The sequence below is a fragment of the Platichthys flesus genome, chromosome 5 (assembly GCF_949316205.1).
Source record: "Platichthys flesus chromosome 5, fPlaFle2.1, whole genome shotgun sequence".
Lineage (NCBI taxonomy): Eukaryota > Metazoa > Chordata > Actinopteri > Pleuronectiformes > Pleuronectidae > Platichthys > Platichthys flesus.
The window spans coordinates 2,960,885-2,979,768 of record NC_084949.1 but is presented as its reverse complement, the minus strand read 5'-3'; the positions used below and the strand labels follow the sequence as shown (position 1 = coordinate 2,979,768).

General features: G+C 40.7%; 1 protein-coding gene across 6 annotated transcripts in view; it reads right to left on the bottom strand.

Annotated features, from left to right (window-relative positions):
- LOC133954338 (VPS10 domain-containing receptor SorCS1) overlaps window positions 1–18,884 on the bottom strand; it is a 166,169-nt gene that overhangs the window by 14,789 nt on the left and 132,496 nt on the right. For all 6 annotated transcript variants that reach the window (XR_009920769.1, XR_009920768.1, XR_009920770.1 and 3 more), the window contains exons 11-18: window positions 18,050–18,152; window positions 12,498–12,574; window positions 9,966–10,057; window positions 9,490–9,597; window positions 6,689–6,806; window positions 4,997–5,130; window positions 2,440–2,553; window positions 916–1,087 (exon numbers count right to left, since the gene is read on the bottom strand). Coding sequence is in view for 3 of the 6 variants with exons in the window: in XM_062388711.1 (XP_062244695.1) it covers window positions 916–1,087; window positions 2,440–2,553; window positions 4,997–5,130; window positions 6,689–6,806; window positions 9,490–9,597; window positions 9,966–10,057; window positions 12,498–12,574; window positions 18,050–18,152 (918 nt within the window). In the remaining 3 variants the exon portion in view is untranslated. The remainder of the gene's footprint in view (window positions 1–915; window positions 1,088–2,439; window positions 2,554–4,996; window positions 5,131–6,688; window positions 6,807–9,489; window positions 9,598–9,965; window positions 10,058–12,497; window positions 12,575–18,049; window positions 18,153–18,884) is intronic.

The following is an 18,884-nucleotide window of genomic DNA, read 5'->3' as shown; positions in this document are numbered from 1 at the left end:
CACACAACACTTTCACTGCAGGGATAAAGTCTTTGGTTGTTCCTGCAGGTCATGAAGTTATGCACAGATGAGAGTTTGAAAGCAAAATTTCTGTAAATGTCAACAAATAAATGTAATTTAAAATGTATTAATGTGTTCAGTCACAGTTTGCTATAAATATACGTTTTTCATTTTAATTATTTCCTTATTCAATTTAAGTGATAAACAAAAAGATTCAACATGAAGACTGAACTTTGTAATGACAACTTTTTTTTAAATTAGCTCTCAATAAATATAGTTGCTATTATAAATTAAAAGATATAGTTCTGCTATTGACTGTAAAGACCAGAAAACACCTAAAGGCAATTGTTCAACTATTACAATTTATCCTGGATCTTTTTTGTACCTGAAAGTAATTAGTCACGTGTAATCTTAATATACAAACGTATAGTATAAATGCCTTGAATGAATATCACATGGTCAGGGCTCAGCACGATTGTTTAGTCTCCCCAAAAGCATCCAGACATTTAAAAAAAGTATAATTTTAGGTACTGATAGAACAGACTAAAGCATGAAAGGGGAGAGAGAGAGAGGAAGTCACATAGCGAGATTCCAACCTGCTGCAGAGGACTCAAGCCAAAGTACACCTGACATTTTCTTAAGTGTGATGAAGCAGCAGGCATAGCTGCCTACACCAGGCACACATACATATACGTCTCTTATATGACTGGATTTTCACTTAGCAGGGGATCTACAAGGGGAAGTGACTGAGGGTCTAGTGTCAGAGCTACTTCTGCTGGCAAAGTCTGATTAAAGGCAAAACTGAATTCTAAAAAGAAAAAAAATCATGGGAGTGAGTCACATAGATAATACAAATAATTCTGACATTACCCATGTTTGCCGTCAAAAAAGAGTTACAGGAGATATACATCTTACCTCCTCCAGAAAGACGAGGAAGGTGACATTGGTGCCCAGCGTGGCTGTCAGTGTGCCCTCACTGGTGACCAGGTGGAGACCTTTGGGAGCTTGGATGGGACACTGCCGCCTCCTGGCCGTGTACTCCACACTGACTCCAGCTGTGCAGTTATTAGACACCACTTTCCTGTAGCTGAGGGTGGGAAAACACCAATGGATAATTTTTGAGAAGCATGCAGGAGGCACAAACGCATGTTTACTGCTCGATGTCTGACAGGAGCACATTAAGTGCTCGTATTCATTCAAACTTGTTTGGGATAAAAAATGGCTATGCCGTGCCCTGTTGGAAACACTATCAGCATTACGCACCTGATTCTGTTTTATAAATGGTGCAAGAGATTTATTTCCTCTGTAGCAATCATCCATACAGGACCGCGGAAATGCTCTCACATGAAAGCTTTAAGCACGGCTGTGGCTATTTATAGCACCTGTAACACGGACTCTTCACACATGCTGAACATACCACATAGCGTAATCAAAGTAATATGTCAAACAACACCATTAAACCTCACGAGCATGAGCAATGATGTATCTAGAGAGATGACATTAAAAAGAAAAAACTTCAAAAAGTAATTCACAATCCAGGATCAAATCAAAAGGTCATTAAAACTCAAAAACAAAAGCATAAAACTCAGGATAATTTAAATCAAAAGAAGATTGAGGTGTATTCTGGGAAATAATTACATGAGTGAGATTGGCAAACAATATAATGTTCACTGTAATAAATGATTGTCTCTTTATGATGATAAAGATGCTTTGGACTGTTTGTTTGTCCAAATTCTACATTCGTAATTAAACAAATTAAAAGAGATAAATTATTGTCATTTGTTACCCGACTAAGTGACTTTTGTTCCTGGACCAGTGATAGATTCATTTAGAAAAATGAATATCGAGACCACGAAGGTAAGAAAAAAACAACACTCTGATGGATGCGGTTTGTCTGTGGGGGGGTGTGAACAGCAATACAAACAGGTTGTTCTTTGACAACAAATCTGAAATGTGGAGAGACTGTCAATGTTCCAGAGGCTTTAACATAGGCCAAACCTGACCAAGCTACATTTCTCTCACGTGTGTAGGTTCTCCAAAATATAGCTTCAGTTCAAGCTATTTCTGATATTATTCTATTCTTTATTAATGGGGCTTTCAACTGAAGTGGAGTCATCAGCTGATACGCTGCACAGATTAAACCTAAATTGAACAACATTTTCGAGTAAATGTCTGCAAGCTCATTCGTAGATTGATGTCCGGACAAGGTGGGGAAAGGGATGCCTGAGTAATGAACCGCACAGTTTCCATTGGACTGGATTTCTTGCAATTCAAAACTATGACTTGAACACACTATTCCTCCCACAGCAGATCACATCACTCCTGGTGGTTTATACCCTGACCTATAAAACATGAATGCACTATTCATTGCACCAAGTGCCTGAAAGTCCCTAGACTGAGTGCTGATTGTAGTCTGCTCTGGTCCGGGCCTGTGTTTACCCAGTGCTGTTAAGGAAAGTCATCCCCGTTGTGCAACTCCTGGACATCGATGATGGATGGAACCAAAAGGCTGGGCTGCAATTTCCGTTGGACCGTCTCTCGTAGCCATAATCACTGTAATGATCCGAGCACACAAAAAAACAGACGCGGCTTTCAATCAGGAACCAGAAAACAAATGCAGAGAGGACCCTGATGCAAACATCCCTGAGGCTCTGCTTGGAAAAGTTCAGTTCTAAAGTGAGACACAATCTTCTCTAAGTGTGGCGAATACTTATAAAGCAGCTGATGCTGGAAAATCGATCAGGAAAATACCATATCCAGAGGGGATTCAACAAATGTTGTGTTCAAATTCTAATACATAATTTTACATAAGCTAAATGTGGTTTTACAGCAACTGCTCTGCGCCTCTTCGGTGCTTTTGAAACTACAAGTTGTTTGTCCTTCAAATTAAATGGCAGAGCAGCGCTATGTCCTCAAAATGATCGGGATAAATTGCCCCAATTAGTGCGACATGCACACAGATGCAAAAGTGTTGTGATTGTAAATGAAAGCTATTAGGCCTGGTGATTTATGGTTTCGATGATGTTTATTCCAGGAGCTGCCTCACTCAAGAGACCTGAAGACTTGGGACAAAAGTATGAGAGAAAAAAGAGAAGAAATAGTAATACTCTGGATATTTCAAAGAGAAGGATGTGGAACAAACATCTCTGTAATAAAAAGATTCATCAGAACAAAATACAAAGCTGTGGAATAACATTTGTGCTTTAGAATACTCTTCTTTCAAACTGCGAACAGTGACACACATTAGGTGACTGAAAATGTTGAGTTAAATAAACACACACACGTGCACATACACACGTGCACACACACACACACACAAGGTTACGTGTTTTAGCGTTTGACTGGTTTTACATTCAGCAGCTGCAGCACAGCCTCCAAGAGATTCTGCCGAAGCTGCACTGTAGTTATAATGTGGAGGATATTATCCGTGGTGGATATGGAGATTTAGAACCTGTTAAACACACAGACACACACACACACACACACAGCACAACTGATTGGTTGTTTTTATTTCATAACATCACTTATTAACGTGTCATTCATGTCTTCTTTCATTTTATTTTTGTTATTTTTCTTTTACAAAACTATGGACACACATCACATGGACACCGATATGGACACCGATATTGAATTTATTTATCTGATTAAGGCAATAGTCTGAATATGACACTGCCATGTAAACAGTATCTTCGAGTCTTACTCGGAACAATCAATAATTGAATAAGACGTGGAATATTCCGATCTGAGCGGTATTATGTAGACATTTAATAATCTTAATCACATTACTACAGCCTATTGGCGTTTTCATAGCATCGACACGTGTATGGCAGTTACAGAGTGACCTGGGTGTAAACAAGATGAACAAATGAAAGGGAGTTGTACCTTTGGCCTAATTGGATAGAAAACCCCCAAAATTGTATTTTGTAGTATTGTACATGACACTATCTCAGGTTGTAATTAGATGTAATGGCATAGACATGATCAAAGTCTATTATGATACTCATGTAAACATCATAATTGAAATATGTGTTACTCAGAATACGTTCAATAATGTTGGTGTCCATGTAAAACAAGTCTATGATGGATAATGATGTCTGACAATCGTATTGTCACTGTAGGGACATAAAATAATTCACCTTAATAGGCCAGATATAAACAATTTGTTTATAGCATGTGGATGGGTGTGTTTCCATAATGAATGCACTTCTCAGATTTTGACACTTTTTACGCAACATAACATTCTTTGTCTTTCTTTGACACTGTGTTAAATCTATGCACCAGTTAAATCCAGTGTACCTGACCTCCCCTGTGCAGGAACAGCAGAGTCTAAGTGCACCATCAGCAAACAGCTGTGTGTGCAAAGTTTCCTCATAACTCCTATAGGCTTAGTGGATATAGACTCCGCCCATGGTCCTGTGCCCGCACCCTCTCCACTTCCAGCCTGTTACCGTTTTCAAAACCTTCTTCACTATGTGAAACAACCTCTAAGCAACCGACACCAAAAAAAAAGCTTTGAAAAGGACTCATGCCAGGGCTCACCTCCCCACGAGAAAATGTTCCACCAAAACAATTTACCCCCAAAGACTATGTTGCAAAAGCACCATCACTGCATCCTGGTCTTATCCCTCCCCCCAAATGTGAATAAAAAAAAAAATACAAACAAGCCTTTGGCCGAATGATAATGGTGCCGCCCCACGTTTGTAATAAAAATAAACCTAACCCTGGATTGCCCAATTTCCCAGCAAAATTCATCTTGTTGACACCGTCATATTTCAAAACCCATTCACCGGTTTGTCAAAGACTTTTGTTTTATAAGTTTGCAGTGTGAACAGCCAAGCAGAAATAACCTCTATAACATTTTTTTTAAATGGCAAAAAAAAAAAAAGATTAAGAGCAGCACTCAAACCAGGACTTTCTTCTGTAAAATTGTATGGAATGTTCCATTAGCAGCCACAGAGAGGTCATGCAAATGAGAATGAAACAAAAGTACACTCACCACTCAAAGTCAGCCTCTGTGCATTCGCAGAGTCCCGACGTCATTGACACCGAGTACATCTTTCCCATAACACACCTGGACGTGGGCTTTAGTTTCCGGTAGATTCTTTTCACTCCCATGAGGCACGGCTCACCCTGTGGGCCCCGTTTTAAAAAATAAAAGAGAGGAAAGTCATACAGAGAGAGGAAAAAAAATGTAAATGCTTTTGTTACACTTGCCACCATAAATAATTTACACAATGCAACCAACCATGTGTGCATCCCTCTGTGTGAAAAGCAACGCTGCCTAGTTTTGCTTCAGCTCGTTCCGCATTCCTGTTCAGAGAATATTTATGGCTTCGTACAGTGTGGTGAGCTAAACTCGACAACTGTTCATCGCAAGTGTCACACTGGAAAATGTTTGGCTTAAGTTGTATTTTTTTTGGATTCATTTTCAGTAATATTGCGATGAATGATTAACATGGAGCTTCAGTTGCAAAAGCTGCCTGCACCCAATCCATTTTTAGCCATGTATCTATGCAGGAAGTGAATACGAAATCAGTTGGAGGAAAAAAAAAGATGAGATGGATAACACCATCCTGTTTCACTGCCTCCTCCAGCCTACACTGCTGCTCTGCTTTTATTATAGGGACATTCTGTCTTTGTGCATTAGGTGTCAGTAGTGAGATGCTTAAAAAAATCTGGCTGTATCAAAAAATACACTTCCAGCTCCCGCAAATACCCTTCATTTTCCCAGTGGCCTTAAAACACAATCGCTGTCCTCTGTTTTTAGGTGATGTTCAGTTTCTTTTTGCAGCTAACAAGCATCTCAACATTTACGCAGGTTAGCCCTGTAATTGGCCCGGAATCTTGTTGTCCTCCATGCTATATGTTTTGATCATTATCCTGCTCAGAGCATATGGCCGTCTAAACCAATTACAGGGCTCGGCCTTGAATAAAGGGACGCTTTAAGTCTCTGGCTCGGCTTTAGGCCTGGCCAGGTTGAGGGGTTTTCGTCCAGGTTTAATATGTGCAGGGTGGTGGGGGGGGGGGGGTTCACTCAGAGCATCAGCAGGAATTAGAAATGAATATGCACAAGTGCTCCGAGCGATGAGAGCGTCCAGCCTCAGTCCACTTGCTGCGCTGCCAGGCTGAGAGCAAAGAGACGCGTCGGCCCCCGCCGATGAAGCCTGGCGTTTGATCAAGGGGGCCCCGAGCAGGCTAACCTCTGCATCAGCCAAACTTTAAAAGGCAGCACTGTGGAGGGAAGGAGCTCCAGACTTCTGATTATTTAATTTTCCATGGAGTGATTCATATCTCACTTTAGAATAACAGCTCATTACATTGAAATTGTTTATGAAGCGGAATGAGGGTGCTTCCAAGAGGTGTGGAAAACCAATGGGCTATTTTCAGTGGTGCCAAATTTTTCCTATATAATCTGATTTAAATCTGTAAATAAACAAAGCTAAAATTACCTACAATAATATTCATACAATAAAACAATGTCTCTCTTGCTTACTGGTAATTTGATCCATAATTGCATTGCTACTTTGAAAGCAGATAGATTTTTTAGGCCTCTAAAATAAAAGATAGTTAGATCATCCTCTTGTTTTGGGGTTCTAGATGTGCCTTTTTTACAGAGTGAAAATTTGAAAATATTTTTTTTTGATGAGGTGTGATTAACATTTTTTTTCTGTGGTGGCATCGTCTGTACCTGGTTGTGGAGGTGCCACGTCTGATAATCCGCCTCTGTACATCTCCTGTTGAAGATTGACCTGAAGTCGATTTTCACCAGCTGCCACTCAGAGCGATGACTGACGTGGCCAAATATTCTGGAAAATAGTCACACACGCTGCTGCTTGTTACACATGAAACATGCTTCGTATAATGATCACACCGGAATGGAGATGCGCAGTGTTTCTGTTGTTTTGTTATTGTCAGAAAAACCTACAAAAGAACAGAAACAAAGTGAGTGTCCCCATGTGTTGTGTGTGGTGTGTATCCAGTCTCGGATATTTCTCATTCCTCTCTGCCACAGAGCTCCATTTTTGTCCAGAAATGATTAAAAACACAGCAGTGAGCCTCACTGTCGCAATGGATGACATGTGCCATCATTATGAAGAACATGGAATCCCACTAGTGCAGTGCCTGTTCACAATGTGTCTGTGTGTCTGTCAGTAGGGGCTGATTGCTTGGCCTGCGTTATTTCCAGGCTGCTGCCTACATGGTCAGTCGGTCTCGTTCGTTACTGCTGGAGTCGGCCGCTCCGCTCCAATAGTATCAGCATGGAAAGTGCCATCGCAGTTGAGACCCGCCTTTCCTAGAGACCCACTGCCTTTGTGCAATTCCGTCTTTTTCTTCATGTCATTTAACAAAAATAAGAGATTTCTGAGAGTTTCTCATGAACCGCTGACGCAACATACGTTATGGTCAACACGGCACTCTCTTCTAAGCGATTCACTCAGCCTCATTAATGCTAAACGTTAGATATGTATTTACATGAACAGACAGAGCTTTGTGTCTTTATTCTGCATTCACTGTGTCCGCAGGTTATGGATACAAAAGAGATAGAGAAGTACCACTGGCAATCAGCGGGGGGGCAGTTAGTTAGAAAACAGGGGAGGTAACATCATATACAAATGTACATATGGTTTGTATGACGTGATGGAAGACAAATATGTAGATAGTTGTTTGAATGGCCTGGGCACCTGAGGATAGGGGGTAAAGCTGGCCATCCGGAAGGAGGTTAGATAGGCATTTAAAGATGGAAAGCACTTCCCTCTGCATTTGTTTATTTGTGCACTAGAAAAGTAACAGAATAGTTGTGTAGCAAAAAAAAGTGAAAGCTACAGAGAGAAACTCAACACCTGCTCATTCTCCTCCAGACAGCTGGCCAATCACTGCTCCATGAAGAAGTCGGTTTTGCAGAGAAAAGATCGTCGGATGCGTCTGAAAGATGCATTGAGGATGGCTTTTTTTTCTGTTTTGTTATTGTTGGACCAACTGCCAAGGAATTTGAATGGCATTTTCACAGGTACCTTAACCTTGTCTTTGTTTTTCTAGCATGGTTTAATCAGGAGTCAGTGAAGAGAATCGGGAAATATTAGTAAAGAGAGGGGCATAAAGATATAACCTGAAATATACAGCTCATTTCATACACTATTTTTACATTTAACTTAAATTTTTTTGTTCAACAATGTGATGTCATTAACCTGAGCTGATGTGCTGTTATTAAAAAACGTATGTCTTCTAAGTGCTCAAGCTAATCAGAATCAATATCAATATTTCTTGCAATGGTCAAAATCAAGATAGGATCCAAGGTTATGAGACAACACAGATAAATATTACATCCCCAGCCAAATTGAGTGGGTGTGTTTCTCTGTACTGCCCCCCCTCCCCCAACACACACACACACACACACACACACACACACACACACACACACACACACACACACACACACACACACACACACACACACACACACACACACACACACACACACACACACACACACACACACACACACACACACACACACACCACCACCACCACCACCACCACCACCACCACCACCATCCATAACGCAACAAATTTATCACAATCAATCTGTCAATTAGCTCTCGAGGCGCCCGACCATGACAGGCACTTATTGTAAAAATGAGTACAAATTGATAAGAAATAAGTGCATGATGGTCTTATGAAAACTAATGGCGTGTATGCCAGCTGAGACGCTGCGTGCTCTAAAACCTATTCTCAGTGTTCACAATGCCAGCGTTGTCTTTCCGACTCCTTCTCTTCTCGTTGAGGCGGTTGCTGTGCGTTTTTCCTATTCTCTCTGTCCCTCTCTGCCTCTCCAGCTGTGCCCTATCACTCTCATGTAGAGCTGACTACAGAGCCGACTGTCAGTCTGTCATTTATGCCAAGTGTCATGAAACATTGATGTTATGGCTCTGGAAACCCTTTGGTAACACATCCCACGGTCCTAAATCTTGTCTGCAATAAGGGAGTAGTGCTGCGTCATACCCTTATGCACAGACTTCAGCTTTGGGGCTTTTCTAAAAATAAGTGTGAAAGAAAAAGGGAATCTTCCGAAATCTGATTTCTGAGGACATGCCACAGCTCGCTGCTCTCTTCACTTTCTTCAAGCTGTTAAAACTTTTTTAAAAACAAAGTTTCACATCTATTTTCTCAGCCTTTTTTGTGATCATTTTGATCATTTTCCTTCAAGTTCTTCAAATGAACAGTAACGTTGTCGCCGGTTGCCAGAGCATTGATCTCCTGTGATCGTGATCCACCCAGTTTTGATGTTGGGTGAACCTTGATAGGAACCTTTTTTTTTATACATGAGAAGGAAAACAGACAATCAGAAAGGCTGAATTGTGCAGGATTAGAACTAGATGAAAGTAACACAGGCAGGGGGTTAAATTACTTGCACATCCATAAAGGCAAATGTTCCTTTGATTTTTCACTGTGGCTGATATATTTCCATTTTGACAAATCTCTTTAACTCACGTCATGATGAGAGTCTCTTCCCCGGGCTCTCCCAGCACCCCATCCACAAACAGAGGCATGTTAGTGAAGCTGTACTTGTTCCACTGCCGTCCTTCATCAAAGCTCAACCTGGAAACACAAACAGCCATTGCACAGGGGACCAGTGGTAATCCCCCGACAGTGTGCACAAGCTAATGACCCTGAGAGTCGTCTACCAACTGTATTTCATATTCAGCGCAGAGCTGAGGGGCCCTGCTCAGTGAACACTGATCAGTGGAAGCTAGACTCATTATGGCTTCAGACACAGAAAGGTGAAACAGGATGGCAATTGTCGGAGCAGAGTTTTCCGTGGCTCTTGGGTTTTCTATGTAGAATAATATTTACCCCCAGTGCGAGGCAAACTCATTTGCTTTAGTCTGACTAACTTGAGTCTTGAAGCTTCCTCAGAGGGAATTAGTCATGCTGTGACAAATGCCGTCTCTGTCTTAATGACTCACCATAGGTGTCGGATGGGAAGTGGAGTGTGTCTTATTGCAACCAAGGCGCCTCCTTGGTCAAGATAGAGCACTGCATATTCCTCATCAAAGATCTGCAAGCACAAAAAAACAATCCAGAGACAACGCTCAGTGGCAGCTTGTAACCCGTGAGCATGTCTAACACATGTCTTCACACGGCAACGCCGCATGCCTCAAGCTACACGTGCACACAGTAGACATCACAGTTAGACCTTGCTACATCAGCTTCAAAATAATTACTTTTCATTGTCATGTTTAATTAGAAACAAGCTCCATAAATTGAAAATGGTGAGGGCCAACTACCTGCGCTGTGTGCAGGCACTGAAGCAAATTACTCTTAATATTTGATTTGATCATCAACATAAACAAAACAATGGCTTGTGTATGTGGATTAAACGCCTGAATGATAAAATGAGGGAGAGTCCTCAATGCACCTCGGATGCATTTTTACTACATGCTTTTGAGTTGTGTTGATTTATTGCCTGCTGTAAAGCACTTTGTTGTTTGAGTTGATAAGTGCTATACAAATAAAGTTATAATTATTATTGACAATTATACCTTCATATAGGGGAGTTTACTTGTTCTCCCTGTGTCTGCAATGCTTCCCACCCACAGTCCAAACACATGCTGTGGACTCTAAATGTGAATGTGGTTGTCTCTATATGTCAGGATGTGATGGATTGGGGACCTGTCCAGGTTGTATCAACCTCTCGCCCAATGTCATCTGGCATTGGCTGACATGGCTGTGACCCTCAAAGAATAATTTAGCTAATCGGTGGATGATCTTTCATGTGTTCAAGCAATCCAACTGATTGAAATCCAATCACCCAAAATACATTTAAACGCTGGGTTTATGATCCTGCTACGAGGTGATTGGATCACAAATGGACAGCTGTAAGCAGACGTAAGAAGATGCATATCGATCTACTTACCAGTTGGTCTTGGCTGCAGGTGGACAGTGTGTGCTCAAGTGTGTCCTGGGCCACACTAATATACTTCATACTTAACTGATGTCCTCTGTATAAGTTGAAGTATTATTCACATGCCAAAGGTGAAATTTGTTCAAGAGGTACAAGGTACAATAAAGGTACAATAAAGTACATTTGAAGAAGTGGTAATCAAATATGATTGCCTCAAATATCACTAAGCCAAGGTTGTGCTTCACAGCTTCAGACCAGATACAAACGACACTGTTCTGTCCTTGCAAACAGAAATTATATTTATTTGCATTTTATGCAGGGAAGCGAGATCTGTTCAACAGTGATCATTCGGTAAGCATGAGCAGAAGTATGTTAATGCCAGGTGTGAACAGATATTACAACCCTGTGATAGCATGGCAATCTGTCCAGGGTTTATCATTTAACCTCCCCCTTTGCAAGACCCAAGGATTAGGGAAGCTAATATATGTTTTTTGGATATAAAGTATGATATTTTCCAGTCAGAAGGGCATCACAGAAGTTGACAGCATGGATTCTAACTCGCCACCACCATAGTAAACTGCTGCCATAAGAACCCATTCATCTAAGCCAACCTGAAACTATGGTATGGGTATTAACAGTGGTACTCAAGCTCTCTCTAGTGGTATGTGGAAGAATCTCAATACAATAATATTATTATAAAATAGACGGTTAGAAAAAACTCGGTTGTGACTCCGAGAAGACTGGATCCCCTGCTCGACACCGGGCCAGCAGTCTTCGGTACGCCATATGTCACACGCTTTTTCTATAAAGTCTATGGCCCCTCTTCGCTCGCCGCTACTGAGAGAATCCTGGCTGGTTTATTTTCCTCCGCCGCGTAATATGCTTAAATCCAGCTGGTTGTCTCGTCCAATCGGAGGTCTTAGTTGAAGGGGGGGCGCAATCTTTTTTGCAACCGCTGCACTTTGTAGTTCACAGCGGGCGTGGCTAAGGGTAGCTGTCTCACTTCTGGTCCCCCCTGGCGACAGAGCCCTTGCACGAGGCTCATCTCCTTGCATCAGAGCCTGAAGCATGCATAACCCGGGCAGCTCATGCGGGGCCTGACGGGAGGTGCCCCTTCCACGTGAAAGAGTGGAAATAGTAGGAGGTAGGAGGAACATCGCACTTGGGGGGGACTACAATCGTGGCTCCAAACGGGAACCATTCAGAAGTCGTGACCTCCATTGACCGAGAGATCGCAGGACTGTGTTTGCAAAAGCTTTAACTTGTATCTATACACCAGTGTTTGTCGAAGTGTTTAGTGCTAGTTCTAGTTCTTGACCATTGCACAGCGTCGCTGTGGCTGACAATATTCAACAATAAATAATTTTCTAGTTAGGAATAAACCGTCCTCTTGTGTTAACTGTCTGTAGCTAAATAGGTTGCCCAAGTTACTGTATTTTAGTGTTGGTCATGAAAGAGGTACCTGGAGAGCCTTATATTTTCTGAGGTGGTACATTTTGTAAAAAGTTTGAGAACCAATGATCTAAGCTATAGGGTGGATAAAGCATTTTCAAAGACAGTAGGACATTGCTGCAGTTATAAAAAGTTTGCTCACCTGTCTCCATGTGTTTCCTGCATCTGAGGTGATGTAAACACTGACGTTGCTGGTGGTCAGCTCCGAGCCAAATGACCCTGAAGAGATCACAGAACAGATAGACAATAAACCAGAGTAAGTTTTTTGGAGGAAAGGCAAATTGCATAATGCAAGGCACAGGAAATGAACTCCGTGCGAGAGCAAATGAGCCGCAGTATTTAGAAAGAGCCTTTAGACTGACAGTAGTGATACAGCAGGGGGCTCCAGGCTGCAGCTGCAGAGGAGGCTGTAATTACACTGCTCCACAAGATCTACAGTGCAGTGCGACATTAGCCCATACTCCTAAATTAACCAATAAATCCAGATTACTGTATTCATCTTTCAGCACTTCTGACCGCTTTAAGACAAGCTCTATGAATGCTGTACATACTCCTTTACAGACTGCTGCACTTATTTTAATTTAGCCTGTAATTGGTGGCAGGCGGTTAAACACAAGGCTGGAAGCTACGGTCGGTGTTTCAGAGGTATGGTTACCTATAAGTGTAAAACCTAACTGAGTGACAATGTGCTTTACAATCCCAAACATATAGAGAGAAAAGCTGACAGTGGAAAATCCACATTTTCTTGACTTCCTTTGATGGATTTTCTCACCTAGGTGAATAGTTGGAGTTCAGTAAAGCCACATTTTGCCATTATGTTTATAAATGTAGATATGGTAATGAATGGTAATTGTAAAAACTTTTGGTAGCGGTCCAGCAGATAACCTCCGCTGGCAGAGACAGTGGCTACAATGTAGTCCACCAGTAAAAGGGTAATATTGTTATTCAGGGTCTTTGCTGCAGTCCGTCAACCTTGCACATGTTTCACTCAACAAGTCTGAGTCTCAACCCCGCAGTAGGTCTTTAGATTGTTGTGTCTCTCTTCCTCACTCTGCATTCGTTTAATTTTTAACTCTTATGCTCAAGCTAAAACAAACAGGGACAACCATCGAAGTCGGATGCTGCATCGATATTGTCCACATCAAAAAAAGATTCAGACATAATAGTTTGTCTCAGTGAAATCCAGACTCCTCTCTCCAACTCTCTCTCTGACTGAGGTGTCCACTTCCATTTCCCCCCAAGTGAAGGATCAAATAATGAGAAGGACAGAGGCAGCAAGCAGAGGAGAAACAGCGAGCAGTTAATAGTGAATCTTTTCCTTGAGCGAGAGATATTTAAGCAAGTCTTAGAAAGGCACAGAAAAACAATTTCATACATTTAATTGTTGACATTTAAACAACTGTTAGAGTTGCCCCATAATATTACATTGTAGGTGGCCAAAGGTCCTAGTTGACAAATACAGGAATTTCCTATTAAGATACTCAGTAAAGAGCAACTTACCACAGTTAGAAAACAGCCAAATTAGAAGTAAAGAGCAACTTAACACAGTTATCACACAGCCCAATTTATATATTCCAAAATATCTTTAAACCCTTACAAACCGGCTGTAGGTCCCTTTGTCGCGGTACACCACACAAACATCGTTTTGACAAACAAATGCTCAAACTGCAGCTCAGTATCTTGGCCAAGTACTTTGGGAATCAGGGTTCGAAACCACAGAATCTCCACTAGTGGCGTTACCTCTTAAGCCACAGCCGCCCCACTAGACAGTCTTGTCCAAATTTCTTGGCCTGCTTATGTTGCCTGGGATTTCATGTGTGTCTTTTTCACAACAGAAACTGAAAGCAGTGACAGTAAATCCAGTCCTGTGGAATCTTCCACCTTCACTGAGCTACTTGATTGTCTGCTACAACTGAACAACTGCTGAGAGGAACATGACAGATTGGAAATAAAAAACACTGATAGTGTAATTCATTGACTGTACATTAACGAACTCAACCAAAAGAAGATTTCAGTCAATTTACTTTTGAAAGGAACATTTTTCTCTTCCGGAGAATTTGTGTTTTTATCACAGGTTATGTTACTTTTACTGGTGTTAAACAAATTTTTTGAACCAACCTCTCTGAGATTTTTCTGTTTGACACCATTTCTGAAAACAATAGTGAACACTGAACTTCAGTCACGCAAGCCTTCAGAAAATTCTGAGGTCAGAGGTCACGGATACCACAAGAGGCCAGCCTGCATATGGAGTCTTGTCTTAAAAAACAGCAGCAGCAACTGACATTTTACTTATTGAAGCCCCTCCCATATTCTCACCGTTGACCTGTTGGTGATAAAAGGTCAACGGTGAAACCTTTAACTTAAGTAATGAACCACAGAGTAGAAACCCTCACCATAACCCTGAATTATAAATTGCATGCATGGATGAGTTTCAAACTCAGGATTCAAAGCTGAGAGTTATAATAAAATCATTATATTAGTTGTGATGGGACAGTGTTTCTGTGAAACTAAAGGCCTACTCTTCGGCCTATATGTGTAGTCAAAGCCTGAAAACAAGCATGGTCCCTTTGTACTGCAGATCTATTTGGAAGCCAAGGTCTCAGTCTCACAGGGTGCAATAGGTTCCATTGTTCTGGAAAAAGCCAGAGCACAGGGAACTCACTCTCCCAGGATTCCAAAAATTCACACAGAGGTGTGAAAAACTACAAGGGTCAACTCATATTGGTCACTCTGGCCCCATGACCTGTGAGGTCACCGGGCTGATATAAGCCAAGGTCCCCCCCCAATTCTTTCTCTTTTCATCAACCTTTCCTGGAGGAAGGCTGCCGGCCTATCTTCTCCTGCATCGCCGAGGGGGAGCCTGGCTGCTCAAGCACATCTTCTCTTCGTAGTTCGTCGTTCATTGTCTGACTAAACATTTACACAGACACCTCAGAAGAAAATGGGGGGGGGGGGGGGGGGGGGCATATTGTAAGCATGCTAAAGAAGGTGTGAACTTTTAATTAAGCCACTATCTTGTGAAGCACACTGACTTAAATGACTCATACTCACACACACAACTTTGTTTAGTTAGTATGTCTGTGAGTAATTTGTGTTTTTATACTTTATTATATTCATAACAAATTTTTTTCTTTCACAAATGTTCTTTCATTAGTGTTGCATAAGCGGACCTCTACACTGTCAAGAACTCCATAACCTTCACTGTTCATTTTAAAATCTTCAATAGTAAATATTGAGATTTCTAATTGATCTAGATCTAAATCAGACTGATCTTATCCAATAAATTGACTATTTTTTCCCTTCCTTTGAAGGATGGTGACCAGAGGTAACTTTAACCAACTCAATTTATGATTTAATATTAATATTTTAAATATTAATGTTTTATATTTAATTTTTTTAACAAAATTTATTGAATGCCGAAAGGCACACTATTTTATGGTATCACTTTTAACGCATTATTACTAGGGATGTGAAATGATTGCAGTTTTTAATCAAATTAATCACAGGTTTCAATGGATTAATCATGATTAATCACATTACCGATTTCTCGGGCTATTTTTGTAAAAACAAACAATTTATGACAAAAGACGGATGTAAATATTTAACATGTTTTCTTTTAATAATCATAAATAAACAAAACAATGGTGCTGCAACTCAGCAGTTCTTTAGCAGTTCTCTTTGCTATTCCATATGGAACATTAATATAATCTTCATCCTAAAAAGAATTCGGGCATCTTAGCCATTGTATGGTTGAATAAAACTTTTTTCTTTTCTTTTTAAATCAAACAGAAATTATTTGAGCTTCTTAGCCATTCTTTTTATAGGATGGTCAAATTTTTTTAAATATTTTTTGTCAAACAACCATTAACCACACCATGACACAATCTAATGCCTCTAAAGGTCCTCTTAGCTAGTCGTTCTTTAGCCAGTTGGTGAGGCAAACTAACTTCTTCACATTCTCTGACAGTAAAGCCGACCGCTTCTTTTGCACAATGTGTCCTGCGAGTGAGTCTGGTTTGGCGCATTCCACTTGAACACCCCTCGCCGACCAACACATGCTTCGAGTTGCGGTGGTACTTTAGGCTGGTATTACTACTGTGAAACGATAACGTCTTCCCACAGAGTGTACCTATCACCTTGGTTTTATTGAATGTTCCATCTTTGTTTTTTTGGAACACGATCTTCCCGTCCAGAAGGTTCTCAGGTTCATCAGAATTATCCATGTTGTTTATTTGATTGAATGGAAGCTGCCATTCACAGCTCTAATTATTACACAACTTTGGTTTATTTTCTTAATCAAGAGTGAATAATCACTCATTAGTTAGTGAGTCCATTGCGTCAAAAGCTGAACTTAGAACTAGGTCTTTACAATCAACTTGACATTGACAACAGATTACACAGTTTTGTGATATTTATACTGTTGCACTTTTGATGTCACCATATGCAGAGATTTCACGGGACAAGTGAAGCGCTATCATCAGAGTAATGATGACCAAAACTTTCAATATTAAGTGGCAGGTACATCCACTATTCCACAACTTTGGACATATGGCTAATGATGAATATTTCCTTTGACATTTTGTTATTTAAAGAACGACAAGTTACAAAACCATATCAGTCAATTGCATTCACAAATCACAATATATCACCAATGTCCCAGCACCCAAATTTTAAGCATGAGCTTGGCTTTCTCCCGAGACTGGAGCGGACTGTCTCTGTGTTTGTGACAGTGTCGGTTCACCCAAGAGTTAATATCACTGAGGTGTGAATTCAGCTGAGGGGGCAGCTGATCTTCATTTCTTTATTTTCCCCCACAGTGATTCGCTGGGAGACCTTGCTTTGTCTCCTGTGTTCTGAGGGACAGTGTGATGCACTGACTACTGAGCCAATGAGAATGTGTAGTGTTCTGTTGTCCTGTCAATCGCCCCTGTTTGAAGCTGAGGATGACACACGCATGTTGTCCGATTCCTGTGGGAGTCGCAGACTGATGCTGAACAGGGACAAACATCTGAGGGCAAGAGTTGAAAAAGTGCAAACGATCGAATTCAGCTGCATAAAAGACGTCAGCGTTGAAGAGCTGCAGCGGAAACATTACTGCACAGAAGCGTTGAGTGCCAAGATTTCCAGCTAATTCAAAGAGGCAGATTTCTTTTCTTCTTTGTCGGCCTAAGTGATTTTTATGGTCTTTGTCTCTTTGAGTTAGCATAACATTATGTTATGCATCCATGAATGGAAAGAAGAAAGACTAACAAAAGGAAATACACAAGTCGATTGTGAACACCAGTGCCAATAAAAGAAAATATAAAAAATGAACAATAGAATTGGAGATGGGTTTTTGAAGTTTAAACAAACCGAACAATACAGAATCCATTTGATCATCTCAACTATATGCATTCACTTAACATTCCTTTCAGGAGCACTTGCTGTCTGCAAAGTGTAACTCTTTTTTAATCTTAAAATGCTTTAATCCAGTAGCTTCATAAAAATATATGTGGGCACCTGAGAGGAGTCATGTGCTTACCACTAAGAATGACAAAGAATGTATTTGTTAATAACTGTGTGAGAGATAAACAAAAAAGGTCAGAAGTGGTTTTAACAGGAGAAACTAAAGAGAAAAGAGAGGAATCCTCAGAAGTGCAAGAAGAAAGACGATGGAGACGACATGTCAGTCAGAAGAGATTCCCTTTCACCCACCTGATGCGACAATGATCCCCGGCGCAGACTCCCTGCTGGCTATGTTTCCAGATGTGTAGGGATTTGCAGAAACTTGGAGATGGAGATGCAGCGAACAGTATGGCTGCAGGAGAAAAATCATGGAACTCAATCATCAGAGCTATCAAACCAAGTCTAAACAGTATCAATAAAAATACATTTCTGAATAGAGCGGCTGCGGCATCGACTCCCGAGTCATGAGTTTTATCACAAACACCATTTCCCCATTGGCTGGGCTCACCATTAATTTTGATTGGGTTAACCTTTACCGACACAATTCTCATTACGACCCAGCAAAATGCCAGTGGTGCAGGCCATGTTGTGATGGGCTGTTTAGAGGTTTATTAAAACTCTGACATTTCCTGACAAATGACTGTGTAATATGGATGGAAAGCGAGGCATGCCACAGAATCACTAATTGGTTAATCAAAGGAGGTTGATGACTTTCCTATATGCGCAATTCTACCGAATTAGCTCATATCAGTTCTGCAAACATCTTTGAATACAAGTGTCTTTTCCCTAAACTTTTAATACATGTGAATTTCAGTTACAGTTAATTATCTTATTGTATTTTCATATGGATTTTATTACCCCCCCCCACACACACACACACACACACACACACACACACACACACACACATTTGTCAAAACATAATAATAATAATTGGATGGTAACATTGTCTTATTTCAATTTAGCTTTCATTTCTCTGCTCTTGTTTTCACAGCTAAATCCATGATAATATATTTCATATTTAATTTTTCCAAGTGTAATTGATAAGATTCATTGTATTTTATCTTGATTGTCATATCTGTTG